Source organism: Vanellus vanellus (genome assembly GCF_965231255.1).
Source record: "Vanellus vanellus genome assembly, chromosome: Z".
Classification (NCBI taxonomy): domain Eukaryota; kingdom Metazoa; phylum Chordata; class Aves; order Charadriiformes; family Charadriidae; genus Vanellus; species Vanellus vanellus.
The window spans coordinates 60,366,426-60,385,607 of record NC_138908.1 but is presented as its reverse complement, the minus strand read 5'-3'; the positions used below and the strand labels follow the sequence as shown (position 1 = coordinate 60,385,607).

The following is a 19,182-nucleotide window of genomic DNA, read 5'->3' as shown; positions in this document are numbered from 1 at the left end:
GGGAGAGCGGCGGCGGCGGCGGCGGCGCTGGTGGCCGGCGCGGCTCGGAGCGGCCGGCCTGCCCGCGGCGGCGGGGCGGCTCTCCGCCGAGCGGCGCGGGGGCCTGGCGGCGGCTGGGAGGGCGCCCGCCCGCCCGCCGCGCCGCGCCGGCCGCCACCGATGCGCTGCCCCGCCGCCGCGCCATGACCCTGAGCTCGGAGATGTCGGAGGCGTCGGCGCTGGCTGAGGAGACCGACATCGATGTCGTGGGCGAGGAGGACGACGAGGAGGACGACGAAGAGCCGCAGCCCCGCCGCCGCCGGCGCTCCTACGCCGAGGAGGAGGAGGAGGAGGAGGAGGAAGAGGACGAGGAGGATGTGGGCGACCTCCACGACGACGCCCTGCTGCCGCGGTCGCCCGTGCGCGGCGGAGGCGGCGGCGGCGGCGGGGCGGGCGGCGGAGACGGTGCCGGCGGCTCTCGGCCCCCCTCGCGGGGCGGCCCGCAGAAGGCGGCGGCGGGCGGCGGCGGGGCGGGCGGCGGCGGCGGCAGCGGCGGGGCGGGCGGCGGCGGCAAGAACAGCCTGGTGAAGCCGCCCTACTCCTACATCGCCCTCATCACCATGGCCATCCTGCAGAGCCCCAAGAAGCGGCTGACGCTGAGCGAGATCTGCGAGTTCATCAGCGGGCGCTTCCCATACTACCGGGAGAAGTTCCCCGCCTGGCAGAACAGCATCCGCCACAACCTCTCCCTCAACGACTGCTTCGTCAAGATCCCCCGGGAGCCCGGCAACCCGGGCAAGGGCAACTACTGGACGCTGGACCCCGAGTCCGCCGACATGTTCGACAACGGGAGCTTCCTGCGCCGCCGAAAGCGCTTCAAGCGGCAGCAGCTCCCGGCGCCTGAGCTGCTGCTGCGCGCCGTGGACCCCGCCGCCTTCCTCCCGCAGCCCCCGCCTCAGCCCCCGCAGCAGCCGCCCTGCGCCTACGGACCCTACGGCTGCGGCTACGGCCTCCAGCTCCAGCCCTACCACCCCCACTCCGCCCTCTTCGCCTTCCACCACCCCACCCCGCCGCCCCGCCAGCCCCCCGCCGCCCCCGGCAGCGCCCCCGGCGCGGCGCTGCCCCCCGCCGCCGCGGCCGCCGCCGCCGCTGCCGCCGCCGCCGCCGCCGCGCCGCCGGGCCCCTTGCTGCCGGCGGCGGAGCTGGCACGGACGCCCTTCGGCTACGCTCACCCGCTGGGCCCGGCGCTGGCGGCCTCGCTGCACGCCGCCAAGCCCGGCAGCGGCGCGGCTCTGGCCCGCTCGCCCTTCTCCATCGAGAGCATCATCGGGGGGGGGGCCGGCCCCGGGGCCGGCGCCGGTCCGGGTCCCGGCCCCGGGGCGGGCAGCAGCTGCGCCTCGCAGTCGGCCGCGGCGCCGGGGCTGTCCCGCTCGCTGGGGAGTGCCGGGGGCGGCCTGCCCCCCGCCGCCGCCCTGCCCGCCGCCCCCGGCTTCGCGGCCCGGATCTCTAACTGTTAAGGGTTTGGGAGTCTTTCCGAAGGTAGGACCTGGGGATCTGTCGCCTTGCACCGCCGCTCGGATGCTCGGCGGACGCCGCCCGGACAGGCTGCGGGCTTTGCACGGGGATTGCGCGGTGGGGGCTCGGGGAGCGACCGCCGCGGTATTTTTGCAAAGCCGGGTCTAGATGCTGCACGGGCAGGCGGTCACGCTATTGGAAAGTTACTCCTTACTCCTTAAAAAGAAAAAAAAAAAAAAAAAGAAAAAAGAGAAAAAAAAAATTGGTGATAAATAATGTCTCTAAACCGTAAAAGTTCAGAGATTCTCAGGTCTAGGAGCTTGAAAACAGTAATGTACAGGAAAAAAAAAAGGCTTGAGGGAGGACAGCAAAGCAATACTTTTTCATTTTAGTACACTTGTCTCATGTACTTTTATAAAAGAAAAGATTAACATGTTTACACAGAAGAAAGTCAAGATTATCATTTCTTATTTTAACCTGTGTTTTGTATTATAATAGACTTACGGAGTTTTTTATTTTGTACTTTATGCGTATTCTTTACAAGGAATATTGTTAAAAATTACTGGCAAGTATTATTGTACCATTTTAATGTAAAATTTTTACACATTTTCAAAAATAAAATTTTTAATTTTCAAAAAAAAAAAAAACCAAGAAAGAAAAACCAAAACCAAACCCAAAGACCAAAGGAGCCCAGCCAAACAATTGGCTTCGGACCCTTCCCTCCTTAATGCTTCTCCCTTCTTTGGGACATTGATATTTTTTTCTTCGGGATTAATAGCACAAGGAATTTTATAGCTTGAAATTTATTGTCTGGATTTGACAGCGAAGAAGATCAGAATATGATCTTTGCAGTCAAACCATTGTTAACCCTATCAGAGAATGAAAGACAAAAAAAAAAAAAAAGGAGCAAGGACAAAAGAGGAGATAAATAGAAATAGAGGTCTCGCTCGCGGGAGTAAAGCCCAATTCTGTAAGGCACCAATCAGGGGGTTGATTAAAAAGCCGTTTTAAAACTATTTTTATACTTTTGGGTGTGTTCTAAGTCACAACTGCATCAGAGTTTGGTTTCCAAGAGGCCCAAAGGAAAATACTACTAATAAGGGGCACGTACTGAACTTCAGAGAGATTTGTCCTAGAGACTTATGTTTCTGTGACGATAATAGGGACATGTGTTTCTACTTTTCAATACATATAATATAAAATGAGCATTGGAATATCCTCGTGTGACAAGCTGATTAAGTGCACGAGCTATTGAAATAAGGATATATATGTAAGTGTACGAAACAAACCGTGAAAGCAGCTTTTTCCGATTCTGAACTCTCATCTTAACCCGCATAAGGCCGATAGATATCTATTTCATAGACTAAAATTAATTTTTAACCAAAAAGCCCGCCTGAAATATTCGGAGCTTAGGCATGAAAAGAGAACGGCAGGTTTTAAGAGTAGGCACGTAGTTGCTTGTTGTGGACTAGGAACGAGCGTTTTTCAAATCAGGGAGGTGCTTTTCAAGTACGACTGTGTTTATAACAATTTAGTAGATTCAGGGATAAAATACGTGAATTTTCGAAAAAAAAAAAAAAGAAAAAGAAAAAGAAATGGGACGGATGCCTTTTAGTACTGTTTGGAGTGAGGAGAGGAAGGTTGTGCGGTTAGATGCTTTTACATATGGAAGTACCTCATCGCTTTGGCTTTAAGTATTCTCGTGGATAGAAAAGTGATGCTTTTCTGTTTCGTTTGTAGCGATCCAGGGTTAAATTAATGGTTTTCAATAAGCAGAAAAGACTGGACGTGAGATCTCCGCTGGGCTCCATTTGCAGTCTGCAGCTGGAGGGCCTCTTTGGATATCCAGGGTCCCTTCGAGGACAAGGAAGTAGCGTCCAGTTTAATTTCTAAAACTAAAAGGGAAAGATCCCAGAGGCACCGCGTACATACCCTTCGGGGAGAACGCATCCTTTTCTCGAGGGACCGATTAACTCCCTTTCCCCGGGCCCCCGGCCGGGGGATGTTCCGGGCCGGTCCAGCGCGGTGTACCGAACTCGTCTGAGGCGCCCCTCGGCGATGCGGCTAAAAGGAAGGAGGGAAAGGTTTTTGAGAGGTTGAAGGCGGCTGTAGCCGGGAGCGCGGCAGTACCGGGCTCCCCGAGGAGGGATGCTGCTTGCGGTCGGTCCGGCTGCTGTCTGCTGGAGCGGCGGCCCAGGGCGAGAGGCCATGTGAGTCCTGTCACCGCGCAGTTAGACGGGAAGAGCAGGTCCCGGCGACCCGGTATTTGTTTCTTTTGGCTTTCTCGCAGCAAACCCCGGCGACCTGCCCTGCGCGGAGGCCGGCCCGGCCCGGCTGGCGGCGGGGTCCGGGCGTGCCCGCCGCCCTTCCCTCGGGTCTCTTCAGCGGAAAAACGTGCTCAAAGGTGTATATATATGGTAAGGAAACGGCTCGGCCACTTGTTCCTTCCACGCTTTATGCCGGTCGTCTGCACCCTGTGCGGGCAGGGCCTTCACCTGGGAGTTGGTAGGGAAGTTGGCAGGAGCAAGTTGCAATACGTGGTGTAGCTTTGTTTTTTTAATATTTTTTTTTTTAAGCGCTGAGGAAAGAGGTTAGGGGAGGGGTCTGTGGTGCTGGGGGAAGACCCCTTCGCTAGTTTTCTCCGAGTCCGCGTGGAAAACAGCCGGCCTTGGCCCCGGGAACCGGCGGTCCCGGTTCCCCCCGCCGCTACGCTGCGTGGTGGATGGCGGCGGCGGCGGAGCAGGTGCCGCCAGAAAAGGCGGCGGCCCCGCAGCTCTTTGAGGGGCTCGCAGCACCGCCGGGCCGCAGCACCCCATTCGCATGCAAATGGCCCGCCGTGCTCCCCCCCCCCCCCCCCCCCGGCTTTCAAGGCGAACAGAGGGGACGTGTAGTCCTCGCAGGACGAACAACTCCTCCAAAATAGGCTGGCCCCTAATAAACAAGCTGGTGGGACAAACAGGATGGTGTCGCCTCCTTCTCCTCCTCCCAGCTACAAAGTGTGGATTCATTAACCCGTCTCCTTTTCTCATCATATCCCCGTAGGGCTGAGAGACGAATTACTGGAGCTGAATTGGGAGGGGATTGCTCTAAAAGGGGGCTAATGTTTCAATCAGTTCCTCCAGAAGGACCACACAAAAAGAAACTTTTTAGTTTATGGTGCTATTATGCAGAGTTTTAATCTAGGGATAGATTTAGCCAAATGTTATCTATTGGGAATTTAATGAAGCCCTTATGTATTCAATCGCTTTTTATGCCACACACAGTGTCTCTATCCAGAAACGTTTCCTTCCACATATTTCTTTGTTTCTGTTGGGTGATTTATATATTTTTAATTACGGGTTTTTTTAAATTATTTCTTTTCAAGCATCTTGTATAACGTTTCTCGCAAGCAGGACTGTGTTAGGTCCCTTCCCACATCCCCTATAAAAGAAGGTTCCCCTTCCCTCCCCCGTTTCGAAGCTGATTAGTTTGCACGTCCGCGCACTGCGCCCTTCCCGCCGAAGCGCTCCCCCCGCCTTGTGCACAGGGGACCGACACCCCGCCGGCTCCGCCGGCACCGGCGTGGGCAGCGCAGCCCGGGGGTCCGGCAGAGCCGCGGGGCCCCCGTGCGCGGCTCCCCAGGCCTGAAGCTGGTCTGCTCCCAAACCTTCCCCATCAGCAGCTCCTTCTGGCCATACATTCGCTCCTGGTTATTTTTCTGGTGCAGCGAGAGGCACCCCTGAGGGACAGCGGGGTGTCGGCTGGTGTACCCCCCGTCCTTGCGGGTTGGTTTCAAGTACACAGGGCCAGCCCCGTCCCCGATTCCGGAGGGTGAAAGGGGGGGCGAGGGCCTCACCTGCTCTCAGCTGCTCCCTTTCTTGTAGCGCTGGTGGCGAGGGCAGAGCACACGGTCGGCTCCACCGAGACTGAGGCCTGTGCGGGGGATCTGTTGGAAAGTGGTTTAATAGTCCCTTGGCACGGCCCGGAGGCTCCGCTCCGTATGTAATACTTTCACTCATTACTTACAGTAAGTATTTCGGTAGTCTCTGATAATATTGTATTTGACAGAAATCATGGAAATTATGACCGTGGCCAAACGCTCCCTGCGCTGGGACTTGCTAACCAAAGCAGATCCGTTTTTCAGCTTGTTACCCGCGGCTCCCCCATCCGCAGCGAAGTTTCTTCTCGCTTCCCTGTCGGCGCGGCATCGGGCCGCAGGCACCGCCGGGACCCGGGAACCGGCGGGCACCCGCCGCCGTGTGCCCGCAGCCGGGCGCCTCCCCAGCAGGTAGGTGTCTGCTCGCCCTCCGCTCCCGCCGCCCCTCACCCGCACGGCCCCGGTCACCGGCCTCAGGTGACTGCAGGGCTTTCTCCGCCATTCTCCGTAAGTCCTTTCCCCGCCGCAGCCCCCACCGTGGGAGCCAGGGCGAGTAGCCGCCGTGGGCTATCTGCTCGCCGCCCCTTCCCTCGCTGCAAAGCACGACTGAGATGCGGAGGGAAGATTCGTGCACAACTGTGTGCGTGTACGTGTGGGCAGGAAAATGTCACTCCCGGCGGTAACGAGCTGCTTTCGGACGCGCGCTGCGGCAGCGAATGTGCTCGTACAGCGAATGTGCAGCGTACATGGGTGCCCATCGATTTGGGGGGAGAGGGGGAAGGAGGCCTGCAGGCGACCCCCAAATCGGTAAACTCCTTGTTCCTGTTTTTCTCTTGCAGAAGAGCGTCGTGCCCCGCCGCCGGTGCCCACCTGGAGGGGTGCTGCGGGCTATCGGCCCCGCAGGCCCTCCGGCCCCCTTCCCGCCGCCTGGCCCAGCTCGCCATCGAACTCCCGGCGCGACCCAAAAGAGGAGAGGCAGAGGGTTGGGGGGCTATGGGGAAGGGTCCCGCAGGGAGCCCCGCGGCAAAACTCGTGGCCCTCCCGGCTGTAGCAGCGCGGGTGGCACCGCGGGCTGTGCGCGGCTGCGCAGCGGGGCAGAGCCTCCGCGGCCCCGGCGGTGCTCCGCGCTCAGCCCGCCCGTAGGAGCGGGGAAGCACCCGGCGGCGGCTGGGCGGGAATCACCGCGGGAACCCCGCGGAAGATGCACCTCGTATGAAGGTGTGCCTTCAGTGCAGGGCTCCGGCTCCGCGGGCCGCCGCGTAGAGGGGCCGCGGGGCTTCCGCTGCGGTCTCCGCCTCGGAGGAGAGGAGAGACCGACGGGCTAGGCTCCGGAGTGCCCAGAAAGTAGAAAAAAATATGGACTGGACTGTAAGGAAGACTTTTTAATTTTATTTTTTTTTAAAGGCAATGTCTAGCCAATTCCAGAAATTATATCACTGAGCTGAATTCAGAGGGAAAGTTGTGTTGTTTTTTTTAATCAAAATAATTAAACTTGCCCTTCTCCAAACCACAAGAGACCTGCTGAATTGATTCTAAGTTTCCCTTTCGTTGATGGAGCAAAACGGCATGCAGAAGTCTGCGGGGCCCCATATTTAGATGATAAATTATACAATTTATGTTGGACGCAAAAGGATAAATAGAGATTTCAGTTGTTGCATTAATTCGTTGTCTCAGACTGGGAAAGCCTTATCCACAGTTAACCCGAAGGTATTTCTTTACCCTCCGCGCAACAGAAAACCATCTGCGTGCATCGAAACGCGTCTGTACGTTCAGGCGTGTGTGCCCGGGCCCCGGTGGTGCCACCGAACCGCGCCTGCGCATCTGTGGCACTGCTGTGGTCGCTCCAGCAAATGCCCACGCTTTGGGAAGTCTTCGTAAAACCCGGGAATATGTCTCTTCCTACCGCGGTGGACGTAGCTCTGCTTCTCAACTTTCAGTACGGGAGAGCATATGCACACCTGTATACACCAAATACATTAAATACACACAATCAAGATAAATGAGGTGTCTTCCCTGGGTTTTCTTTTCGTAAAATAAACACTGTCACGTCTGCTTATTTAGCAACCGCTAGACGAAACGGATAGCTTTCTAATAAAGGTGTATGCAGTGAAATTCCACCTGTCGGCTGCCCGAAGGGAGGGGTAAAGGAAAGCAGTCTCTTCGCATCGATAGTTCACGATTAAAGGGACCATTGGTGGAAAAAAAAAACATTGTCCAGCGCAGAACGAGGAGGGGTAGGGTATGTCAGGTGACCGGGTTGCCCGAAAGTGGACGGGGTCGGAAATTACGGACCGTGGAAAATAATTTATACTGTTCATTCCAGCCTGCCTCTGCACAAAATCCCGCCTGGGGCAGCTCGGTGGGTTCTGTCAAACATCTTCCTCGCCTTCCTGGAAGTCCTTAGCTTGTCTTTCCCCGTGCAGACGGCGCTGCGTGTGGGGCAGCGCACTCGGGTGTGTGTCCTCGTAGTGTCCCGCAAACGCTGGGCAGCCGGCGGCCCCGCTAACACCAAACCGCAGACCTCCTCCCCTCTGCCTCCCGCTTCTGTTCGAGAAGCCAAAGGGCGGCCCTTCTCGGGAAATTAACCTCTTTAGATCGCTTTCAGCACGACTCCCCTCTCGATGGCTCTTCCCTGGGTGTTCACATATCTGCCGACCGGGACACGTTTTTCGGGGGAGACCCCGGTCCCGCCCGCTCGCCCGTGAAGCAGATCACCATCCCGCACACCCGACAAGCGACGTGGGATGTCTCTGCTCTAAAACTGACCTCCTTCCCCTCCAGTCTCCTCCCCACCCAGAAGAAGCCCGCAACAACGTGCTAACACACGGGCAAGCCAAACCCAGCGCTCCCACAAGAGCTTTTGAACCCAGCCCCGGCGCTGCGGCTGCGAGACGGCGCGGTTCGCCCGGGCGAAGGGCGCAAACCTTCGAGCTGGGGGAGAGACGGGGGCGCCGCGGGGAGCCCGGCTGGGGGGGGACCGGCGTCTCCGTGCTTCCTCCCGCCCCCAGGTACGCTGCCGCTCTGCCTCGGCTGCGCTGGGCAACCGCCAGAGCAAACCATAGCTGCCGTCGAGGGAACCCCCGGCGTTGATAACCTGCCACGACACGGACAACCCGTGGCCCAGCTCGGTCCTGCCTTCGGCACCCACGCAGGGCGGTTGGAGACACTGTGGGCCGGGGAGGCTGGGGGGGGAGGGGGCGGGGAGCCCGGTGCCGGCACTATAAATCCCTCGGCAATTGAGTTCTGCACCTTTGATTTGAAAAATCGGATTCCTTGAGTGGAAACAGTTGACAGGAACCTAAAAGGATTAGCTGCATTCCACACAGGATCATTTTTACTGGTAACATTTTGAAACGATTGATCCCTTCCAGACCATAAACAATGTCCAGAAAAATGATCTAACGAGACTTCCATTGTTTCCTTTTGTCTACGATTCCCCTTTCGCCAGCAATTTGATTAGGGACTTTGACAGGCTGGGTCTTAATTCCACCCCCACCCCCCCTTTTCTCGAGCGAAGTATTGAATTTGAAATCGCTCACAATTTGGTCCGTAATCCCAATCTGCCAGAGAGCGAGCAAGTGCGAGGAAAGACAGGTAGGGGGGGAAGGAGCAAGGAAAGCGGGCGGGGAGTGGGGTGAGGGCGCAGTTGCCTCCGGGTAACGAAATGAGTGGTGGGGGCCTTTCCTTCCGCCATGCTTCTCCTGCGGGCTTTTGTGCCGGCCTGGCGGGAGAAAGAGAAGGGGAAAGACCACCGGTGTCACGCTTGCCCAGGCCGTGGCGAGGAGAGGACCCCAGGCGCGGACCAGTCCTCCTCCCACTCCGTGGCCCGGAGGGACTCGCGATCTTGCCTTGTCCCCCCGCTCCCCTCCCCGTCCCGTCTGCGGACTTACCAGGGTGACATTAGCGGGGGAGGGGGCCAGGAGGCCCTGCCCTGCCGTGCTGGCCGACCGACTTTTCCTCTGTTTTGACACCTGCGCGCACTGCCCCATGCTCCTCTCCCTGATTTATCGCCCAATTAAAGGTTCAGCCTTCCTCAAGCCACCCGCGCTGTTTCCCTCCGCACCTTCCTCCCTGCGAGGAGGCGGTGGTGGGCTGGAATGTGGGGCGGAGACCCTCCTCAGCCCCCTGCCTGCCCCTGCACCCCGACCAGACCCCTATCACGCATCTCTGTCCAAACGCAGCCTCGACGGGGTCTCCGCGGGTCCCGGCTCCCCGCCGACAGACTGAGAGGCGACGGGCCGAGATGGGGATCCGGGAAGCAAGCTGCTTCTTTGCACCTTCCCCTTTCTCTTCACACTCCTCCACGCATGTGTGATCGCGGGGCCCCGCATCCCAGCGGCGAGCCGGCGGGGTCCGGAGCGGTCCCCCGACGGCACGGCCAGGCCCGGGACTGTGCCGTGCTGCGGGGAGCCCTTCCAGCCCGGGACGGCAAACAGCCAAACCCACTGGTGGAAAACCCGGCCAGGAAAGACACCTTAATTGTGTGTCGTCGTGTCCCGTGTCCGTTCCCCCCCTCCCCCCCAATTAAGAGACAGCAGCTCCTGCCCCTCGGATTCTGCGGGACTTGTCCTTCGTGTTAGGCTCCGAGATTCTCCTGCTTTCTCTCTTTCCTTTCTCTCTCTTTTTTTTTTATTTTTTTTTTTTTTAATTTTTCTTTCTTTTCCTTTATTTCTTTTTCCTCCCACAGAGAATAAGCCGGTCCCCGGCGCAGATTGGCAGCATTGAGCATCTTCCTAACTTAACTCTGTCCTCCTTGCATCTATCAATCCACCTTTCTAATTAGACTAATTAGAAGATATGTGGAGTGTTGCTGGGTCCATAGACTAAACTGCTTAGGGCTTGTGAAAGGAAGGCTGAATGCCCACCATGGGAGGCGGCCATTCAGGGGGACGGTAACAGTTGCTACATTTATCTCCTGCCATTGAAAAGAGCTCTGCTTAAAGCTCGATTAAAATGTTTGGAAACTAATGCCACCCTGGATCCCTCTCTAATTAGAGGGCCTGGATAGATCACCCTGAGCAGTCAAAAGAAACTCCTTCCCGGGCCTGGCTTTTCTGTGCAGCAGAATTACTTCTCTCAACCCCCAACCAGCCCCCACCTCGAAAAAAGAAAGGGGGGGGGGCGAAGGGGGGGGAGAGATAAGGTGGCTATAAAAATGGAAGGCAGAAAAATGGCGCTAGGCCGAGGTCCTCCCTGTCCTCACAGGCCCAGGCTCTCTGTCCTCGGGGTTTCTCAGAGGCTGGGATGCTCCCGCCCCGGCGGAGCGATAGGGGAGGGGGTCTGGATTGGGCTCCCCAGCTGCTGCTCCGCTGCCTACTGCCAGCCAGGAGGGAGCTCGGGGAAGGGGAGAAGGCTGTTCCCCTGTCGCCCCCCCCCTCCCCCCCCCGTCCCCTCGTCCAGCGCCCCCGCGGCCGCCGTGCTTGCGCAGGTGCGGAGACCGGGTCCCGGCTCCCCGCCTCGCCACGCTCCGCCTCCGCGCTGCGCTGTGCCGCTCTGTCTTGGGTCGGAAAGCACCGCCGGGGTAAAAAGGGGGCGGAGGGCGGGTAGGGAAAGGTCACCCACCGGGGGGGGTGCGGCTCCTGCCCCCAAAACGCTGCCTTGCGGGAAGCCAGGAGGAGCAGCAGTTTCCAACGGGTGAGGAAGGAAGGGCGGCTGGAGAACTCGCTCCGGGGTGCCCTGTGCCGCCGGCTCGGAGCGGGGAACACCCCCGGCGCTCTTCAACCGGCACACACGCCTGTGCAACCCCCGGAGAAGCTCAGAGCTGGGTGTTCTACCGCACCGGCCCCTGCCAGCCCTCGGGGCGCCCTGCTGCTGGAGGGGGCGGGCGGGGGGGGGGGAGGGCAGCCCCGGCGGAGCACTGCGGTGACTGAGCACCTCGTAAATCTGCGGCGCCGCTTCTTCCCTGTACGATAGAGGGATTTTCGTCCTCATAAACGCGAATAAAAGATTGGTGCTGACGGGGGAAGGGAGGAAGAAAATGTTCTCTTCATTAACACTAGCCTGCTACACCCAGATGCTTTAATTTACGGGATAGATATCACCAAAAGTGCCTGAAAAGAGCTCGCAATTATGACTTGGCAGGCGGCGAACCCCCGACAGCCGGTGCCGAAACGGCGCTCACCCGGGGGGGGCGCACCCCCCTTGTGCCCTCAAACAAGGGCGCTAGGGCGCCTGCGGCCCCCTCCGTGCCGTCGAGGCGGGGGCCGGGGAGGCCGGCGGTGCGGATTTCTCCCCGGGGTCTTTGGTGGTTGCAGCGCACCACGTGTCAGCAGAGTGGGGTGAAGTTGGGGTGGCAGTTTTTGTTTTGTTTTGTTTTGTTTTGTTTTTCTTAAAGAACGACCGTGTGGGCCCCTCTGGAGAAACAGTAATTTCCCTGCCAGGGGAAATTACCTGCGTCCCGTTCTCCCTGCCGGCCCCCAGGAGAGGCCCCTTTGAGCCGCTGGCGGGTGGGATCTTGTGGGAGAAAGACCTACGGGAGTGGCAAGTGCGGAAAACCCGGTGGCATCTTCCCTTTTCTTCCAAGCGTCCGGAGTCACTTTCTCCAGAGACCCCTGTGGTGGGGAGGGGAAAGGGGGGGAGAATTGGAAGGATCTGCTTGGTGTGTTTCCCTTTGCCCCAGCAATCAGGCGGCGCTGCCGGCGGGGGAAGGACTGCCGCTGAGCCCCCGGGTGGGCAGGCAGGTGGGAAACCGGGCAGCCCCCGCCGTGTCCCGCGTCTGCCGCGCTCTTTCAAGCGCGCTGTCCTCTGCCTTCGGCCAGGCGGGCAGCTGCGCACGCTGTACCACGTCTAATCCCAGTGAACTCAACAGGACAAGTCCGAGGGACAAAACCGATCAAACATTTCCCTGAGTGATATAGAATTTACTTCCCCCCCCCGCCCCGCCCCCCCCCCCCCCCCCCCCCAACCTTGCAGAGGACAGATCTGTTCAGTTGCAGAGAGCGCATCTCTCCACTTAATGCTCCCGGAGGACCTCACCCCTGCTCCGCTGGGGTCCGCAGGGTGAGGGGCGCTTCCAGCGTCCACCTCAGGGAGTGAGAGGGGAGCCCCCTCCGCCAGGGAGGGGTGTTCGGCCCCGGGGGCCGGGCAGGAAACTTTCTCCCGGCTGCCGAACCGGGACGCTGAGGATGGAAGGAGGGAGGCCACCCCTTCCCAAAAGGCGGTCTTGTCGTTTGTCCCTGCTCGTGGGCTCTGCCCCTGCCCGCACCAGCACGGACAGCTTCTGGGGCCCTTTGCCACGGAATGCAGCTCCGGAGGTGCTCAAGAGACAGTCAGGAGAGGGTTCCCGGCCTGCCAAGATCAAAGGACAGCGTGAGAAGTAGTTGAGAGTTTGCTGGGTTTTACTCAGTTTTAGTTTTCTTAATTTTAGAGAGTGCAGCATCTTCCCAGGGTCCGTATCTACACTTCTGGAGCCCCAGGGGAAACCCTGATGCTGGCGACCTCTCTCTTTCGGAAAATAAGTAGATGAAGGATGAGGATGCTCCCTTTCCAGACCAAGGGGCAGCTGCAGCTGTATGTCTGGTAGTTCCTTGCAATCAGCAGGTGGCTGATGTTTGTCTACATTTTACATGTTTCACATTGCTTTCCTCGTGGGCGTTATACAGCAAGTTTCCTTCTTAGCACTGGGAACTTTCCTTTCTTTTTTCTTTTTTCTTTTTTCTTTTTCTTTTTCTTTTTCTTTTTCTTTTTCTTTCTTTTTCTTTTTCTTTTTCTTTTTCTTTTTCTTTCTTTTTCTTTTTTTTTTCTTTTTCTTTTTTCTTTTTTTTTCTTTTTCTTTTTCTTTTTCTTTTTCTTTTTCTTTTTCTTTTCTTTTTCTTTTTTTTTTTCTTTTTCTTTTTCTTTTTCTTTTTCTTTTTCTTTTTCCTTTTCTTTTTCCTTTTTCTTTTTCTTTTTCTTTTTCTTTTTCTTTTTCTTTTTCTTTTTTCTTTTTCTTTTTCTTTTTCTTTTTCTTTTTCCTTTTCCTTTTCTTTTTCTTTTTCTTTTTCTTTTTCTTTTTCTTTTTCTTTTTCTTTTTCTTTTTCTTTTTCTTTTTCTTTTTCTTTTTCTTTTTCTTTTTCTTTTTCTTTTTCTTTTTCTTTTTCTTTTTCTTTTTCTTTTTCTTTTTCTTTTTCTTTTTCTTTTTCTTTTTCTTTTTCTTTTTCTTTTTCTTTTTCTTTTTCTGAGTGATATAGAACATAGGGCCAGAGCTCCGGTTTGAAAGGTTTAGCTGAAACCTGTGCCCCGGCACCAGACCGCTCCTCTACTGCGAGTCCTGGCCGTGCCCTCGCCCCGGGGGTCCCTTGTGCAGTTATGCCATTCACCTCGGGCTGTGCAGGAAGGGAAGAGGTGGAGGATTGGATATTTTAGGGGCGGGGAGGCTGAGGGCAGGAGGAAAAGATGGGTTAAGACTTTCTGAAATCCAGCCCTCGGTAAAAATCCCGCGCAGGGGGGCACAGGGTCAAAGCCACCCCGCGGCCGGGGAATTTCTTCCCGGGGGAAGTGGGAACTCTCCGAGATGTACGGAGCTGTGGGTGGGCTTTTTTGTTTTTTTGGGGTGGTTGTTTTGGTTTCCCCCTCAACACCTCCCACCTCCCACCCCGCCCCCCGGGTGCTCCTGAGGGAAACATACCAAAAGTGACTGGTTAGTGGGTTGATGCAGGAGGCCCCGAGACACCCCCCCACCCCACCCCGCTGGGGTACGGCCCTTCCCAGGGCTCCGGGGGCGGCTGCCGCGGTGAAAGTGGGGCGCATCTGGATGCGGGGCTTTACGAAGGGGAGCTTCGGAGGGACTGACGTCTGCCCAAACAAGGGGTCTTGCCTCGGAAATACGTGTCTGAAAATACGGCAACCCTCACCATGCCCTGCCAAAGTACCCTTTGTGGTCTGGCTGTCTCAACCAGCCAGAGCAAGGACTTTCTCCAGATGTTGATGGCAGAAAGAGATAAAAGGGGAATTAAAATAAATATTTGTCCTTCAGGAATGGAAGTTATTAAATTAACACCCCAAAGTTTGCGCGACCTAATGAGTTTTGTCAAACATTATTTTTTAAAAAGAAAGATCAAAATATGTGAAGTTTTGCCTTTGGCCGGTGCAGTGGAGCGTAAGAAAAACCTATTAACGTACATCATCGAGCCACGCAAGCCACTGCTGGACACGTACAACAGAAGGTAAATAGATTATTTTGTTTAACAATGCTGACAGCTCGTATGGTGCAGAATTGGAGAGATCTAAATATTAATAGATTCATTCAAGTGGAGCAAAAGTTACAAATCATTAGCTGAAGAAAGTTGGCTTCCAGCCCACATTCTATAGGGGCATGAGGGAAGCGTGGTAACTGTGCTGTTGCCGGCTACAAAAGGGCAATTTTTGTATATAATTTATTTAGATGAAGTGTGCAGAATGTTTTTATTTGTTCTACTTCTAGCTGTCTCACCTCTGTGTGAACTCCCCAAACCCAGATCTACTCCAAATACTTCTGCTCCCCCTTCTGCACACTTCCCTCCAACGTGTTTGCTTTGGCAACTTTCATGTTCTTGCAAACAATTCTTCCAAAGATATCAATCACTCTTGCACCCAAAGAGAAATACTGTACACTCAATGCGATGACAAAATGAAACATGTTTGAAGCAAACCATGTGTTCCAGTGTGCCAGGGATTATGTTATTTGTTCAAGGAACATGTTCAGAATATTTTAGGCTTCTGTTACTCCTGTGATAGTAAATTTTATTGTCTGCTGTTGGGATTTATTATTTCGGAGACAACCCAAATACCTCTTTACACGGGGAGAACTTCTAAAATGAGAAGCCTACTCCGCGTCGCGCTGAGGGAATTTATTGGCCCGGGGTATTTTATTTTCTAATGCCTTTTGCCCTACGAGACACGCAGAAACCGCGGCAAGTGCTCACGGGCCTGGTGCCGGCAGCGCGGCGGGACCCCCCCGCCCTGCCCCCACGCGTGCCCCACGGCGGCCGAGGGAGCGGGGACTGAGGCGCCCCACCAGGGAAGCCCTCTGCCCGGGGAGGGCAGAGCGGAGGACGGCGGGACGCGCCGGCAGCGCCCGTGGGGAGCCCGCGGAGCCGGCCGGCAGGTAGGAGCCCCACGGGCGATGGCTACGGGGAGGCCCGGGAGGGTTGCAGCGGTCCCCGGCCGGTGCGTGGGCTCTCAGCCTCTATGCGCGGCAGGCAGCCGTGCCCGCCTACTGTGCCTCTGGCGAAATCCCAATTTCACATCCTGATGTTGCGGCAGGTTTGGGGTTGATTTTTTTTAGGGTTTTTTTTTTTTTTTTTGTTTTTTTTTTTTTTTTTTTTACCCCGCACCGGTTTCCAAACAGGTTTGGTCTCCAGGGAGCGGGGCCACGGCGCGGGTGCTCCCACTCGAAGTTTCGCTACTGCCGGTCTGTACCGAAAGCCCAGGGGTGTGGGTATCCCTGCCGCCACCGCCGCTCCGCGGGAACCCGGCTTCCCTCCTCTCCCCTCTGCACCGCCGGCGAGCGACAGCCCGGCCCCGGCCCCCCGGCTCCCCTCTGAAATACATCAGTGCTCCCCCGCATCCCTTTCCCCTCGGTCTTCCTGCGTGGGCGGCGGTGCCCACGGCGCCCCCGCCCCGGCGTGAGGGGTGCGCCGGGCCTCCCTGCATTGCTCCTGGTGTTCCCCCCGACCCGGCACCCGCTGTGCAGCGGAATAAAAAAGCTGTCGTCGATGGGTTTTTCCCCTCCGTGAGGGTTGGCGGGAAGGGGACCTTCCTCGTCCACGTCCCCCCTCCCCTCCCCCCCCCGAGGCAGTGCCAGTGCGGGTGGGTGAGTCAGGCTGCTTGAAGGCAGCTGAGTTTCCCTAATCGCTGGAAAGCCAACCTGATATCTTCACGCAACCCTGGCATGCTTCCGGTCTCCGAAAACACTGGGCTGTCGGAAATAGCAGGTCTGCTAGTCAGACGACATTAAACTATCGCGGTTATGCACGAGCCAGTACAGGTGCCACCTCATTTTCCTGATTTGGCATTGCTGATCGAAGTGAAGGTGATAGTGCCTTGCTCCAAAAGAAGCAGAGATGCCCGGCAGCAGAGCTGCTGCGTGAGGGATACCCGTGTTTCTGACCAGGAGCACATTTCAAGCGAAGAGTACACACATTTCCCCGAAAAACATTGTTAAACTTCTTCTCTTGGCCTGCGGTCAGGCTGCACAGCGGCTGCTTCAAACGGGATAGCTCTGACTGTATACTTCAGGGAAAGAAAATAGACTGTATGTCATTAAAGCAATAAAGAGGGGTTTGGTGGCTTGAACTGAACGGGTGTGTCCCCTCCTCTCCCGCCCCCGTCCGGTGCGCCATGCCGGGCTGGTGGGGACAGAGCGGGCCTGCTCGGGGCGGGAGCAACTGCAGGGCCGAGCGGAGATGTCCTCTTCTCCTCGAGGAGAACAGGACTGCTTTCCTAGGGTATTTCAGAGCATTAGATGTCTTGGGTGGAAAGGGTTTCTCACGCTAAGGGACGGTGCTCTCTGCCCAGGGATACCGTCCTCCCAAGGAAATAACACTTTGTGAAAGGCTTCGATGAGGAAAGTAGAGTGGGGCGCAGTTCTGTAACGGAAACTTTTTACCTCGTACGCACATTTATTTTTTTCCAGTAAAACCCTTCAAATATCTGCGTGCCTGTGTTGGCACCGCAGGAGTAAACTGGGGTGGAAATTCTATTCTGAAATAGTTGACACCTTCCCCCCGCACACCTCGGCCGAAGGACACCCGACGTTCAGTGTCAGCCTGTTTTACTGGCGTGTGAGGCTGCTCTCAGCAGTGAGCTTAAGGCGTCAGCCACCGCCCTTCTCAAGGTGATGGAAAACATCTTCCATCGGTACAGCTAAAAGTGAGAGACGAGGAGCGCCACCATATAAGCTAGCGCACGGTCTAGGTCCCGGCCAGTTCCTTCATCATAAATAGCAAAAAAAAAAAAAAAAAAACCAACCCAAAACCACAACACCCAAGAAACAAAAAACCCGCCCTGAGAAAAATATGTGTAAGGTTGTAAAACAAAACCCCCACAGCAACCAACCAAACAAAAGGCCAAAATGTTATAGTAAAAAAAAAACTCAAAATTTTGCAGGGGAAAACAACCTACTGCAGATGTCACGAAAGGGCAGGAAACCTGAAAGGGGGCTCTTTCGGCGTCGGTCTCATTCGCCCGGAGAGAAGCCTGACCCCAGCCCGGCGGTGAGTCGGGGCCAGCAAACACACTCTCTGCCCTCTCTCCCGCTAGCGAAGAGGAAACAAGGGAAACAGTACATATGCTTATTTCTGGAAGGACGGCCGGGAGCCGGTCCGCCCGGCAGCGGGAAAGCGGGCAGAGGTTTCCGCAGGCAGCTGCAGTTACATCGCGGCTTCTCCTGGCCCTTTCTTCGCGATCTTATCGCCGACAACGGTTCAAAGAACAGAAAGGAGCGAACAGGCCTGGAGGAAAGAAAAAGCCTTGCTGGGTGGCTGTTGCCCAAACCAGGGGGTTATTCCCCCACGCCGGGGTCCGAATGCCCGGAGAATGAAGGGGCGGCTCCCGGGACCCCGCCGGGAGGGAGCAGCCCGGTGCCGGGCCTCCCCTCCGTCCCAGTTGGTGGCTTTTTCTGATCTCCGAGGTGCAGCGCCCGCTTGGCCGCTGTGATTTAAAAACGGCAGGGATGGGGACAGCATGGGACTGCATGGATGTCCTTGTTTTCTGGGTACGACCGGGGGATGTATCTGTTGGCGGGACGTTTTTCCTCTCGAGGAATGTTCAGCTTCCTTTGGCTCTGAGGAACACATGGCGAAGCCCGCCGGAAAATGGAAAGAGATGTGCTTGTGACTGTTCATTTCATCTACCAGAGAAACTTCTCCCGAATGACTGAAATCCAGAGCCGAGGCAGAATAATCTCAACCACATTTGGTTTTATAGTAAATTAATACTGCAGTCTATATAGTTGAACGGGAAGCCGAAAGCCAAACCAAAACCCTTGTCAAAATAAATACTCATCAGCAAATATTTTGATTATTTAAAAACGCTTTAATAAGTGTCTAGTATTTCAAAAGAAAATAAAAAAATGATGAGAGAAGCGGAGAGCCAGCCCGAGCGCCACATGCCTCGCAGCTCATCCCCGAGCGACAGACGAGACGTTGATTAGTCTGCATTGTGTGGGGCTATACGAATAGACTCATAAAGTTTTATTTGCTATTATCTCGTTTAGCGGCTCGCACGGCGCTCCAAGCCTCCAGTTGAGTTTGAGGCTCTGCATTGGGAAGGTTTGATTGAGGTCCCGAAAACAGGCTGCCAAAAGCGGTGAAGATGCCCTTGTGTGCGGGGGCCACGGGGGATCCGGGGTGCTCCGGAGTGTTGGGGGGTTCGGCTGGTGTCTTTACCCCCTGCCCCAGGGACTAGAAGCCCCAGGGCTGCCCCCGCGCTGCCCCCGGCCGCGCAAGCTGCGGCACCGGCGCTCTCCCTTCTAGGGCTACTAAAAACGGCCCAGTGACTTCTCAGCTTTCTGGTCCGCAGGGCTGGAAGCCTGAAATGTCCAAAGCTGGCACGGTGCATGAACTGAAACCTTTATAAACTTATTTCCCTTAAAGTCTTTATTAACTACCCCCAAGGACCATGGCTGCTGCTGCTGCTTCTGCTCTTGCACGGTGGTGGTCTGGCACCTCCACGAAGCACACATGCTAAACAGATTAACATGCTTCGGCTGACCCATACTTCACAAACCGGGGATAGAGTTTCTCCAGCTCCATGTGGAAATTAACCTACATGTAGCAATGGTCAGCTGCAAAGAGGGAGTTCCCAAGCAATCTAAACAACCTACAGTTCTTTGTTACTTTTGGCCTTTCCCTCCCTTTCCATGATTAAATATT

General features: G+C 56.1%; 1 protein-coding gene across 1 annotated transcript; it reads left to right on the top strand.

Annotated features, from left to right (window-relative positions):
- Nucleotides 1-182: 182 nt before the first annotated feature.
- FOXD1 (forkhead box D1) lies at nucleotides 183-1,496 on the top strand (the record flags this gene model as incomplete). The annotated part of the gene is made up of 1 exon (XM_082497044.1): nucleotides 183-1,496. The coding sequence occupies one exon, from the start codon at nucleotides 183-185 to the stop codon at nucleotides 1,494-1,496; it is 1,314 nt and encodes a 437-aa protein (XP_082353170.1).
- Between the last annotated feature and the right edge of the window lie 17,686 nt (nucleotides 1,497-19,182).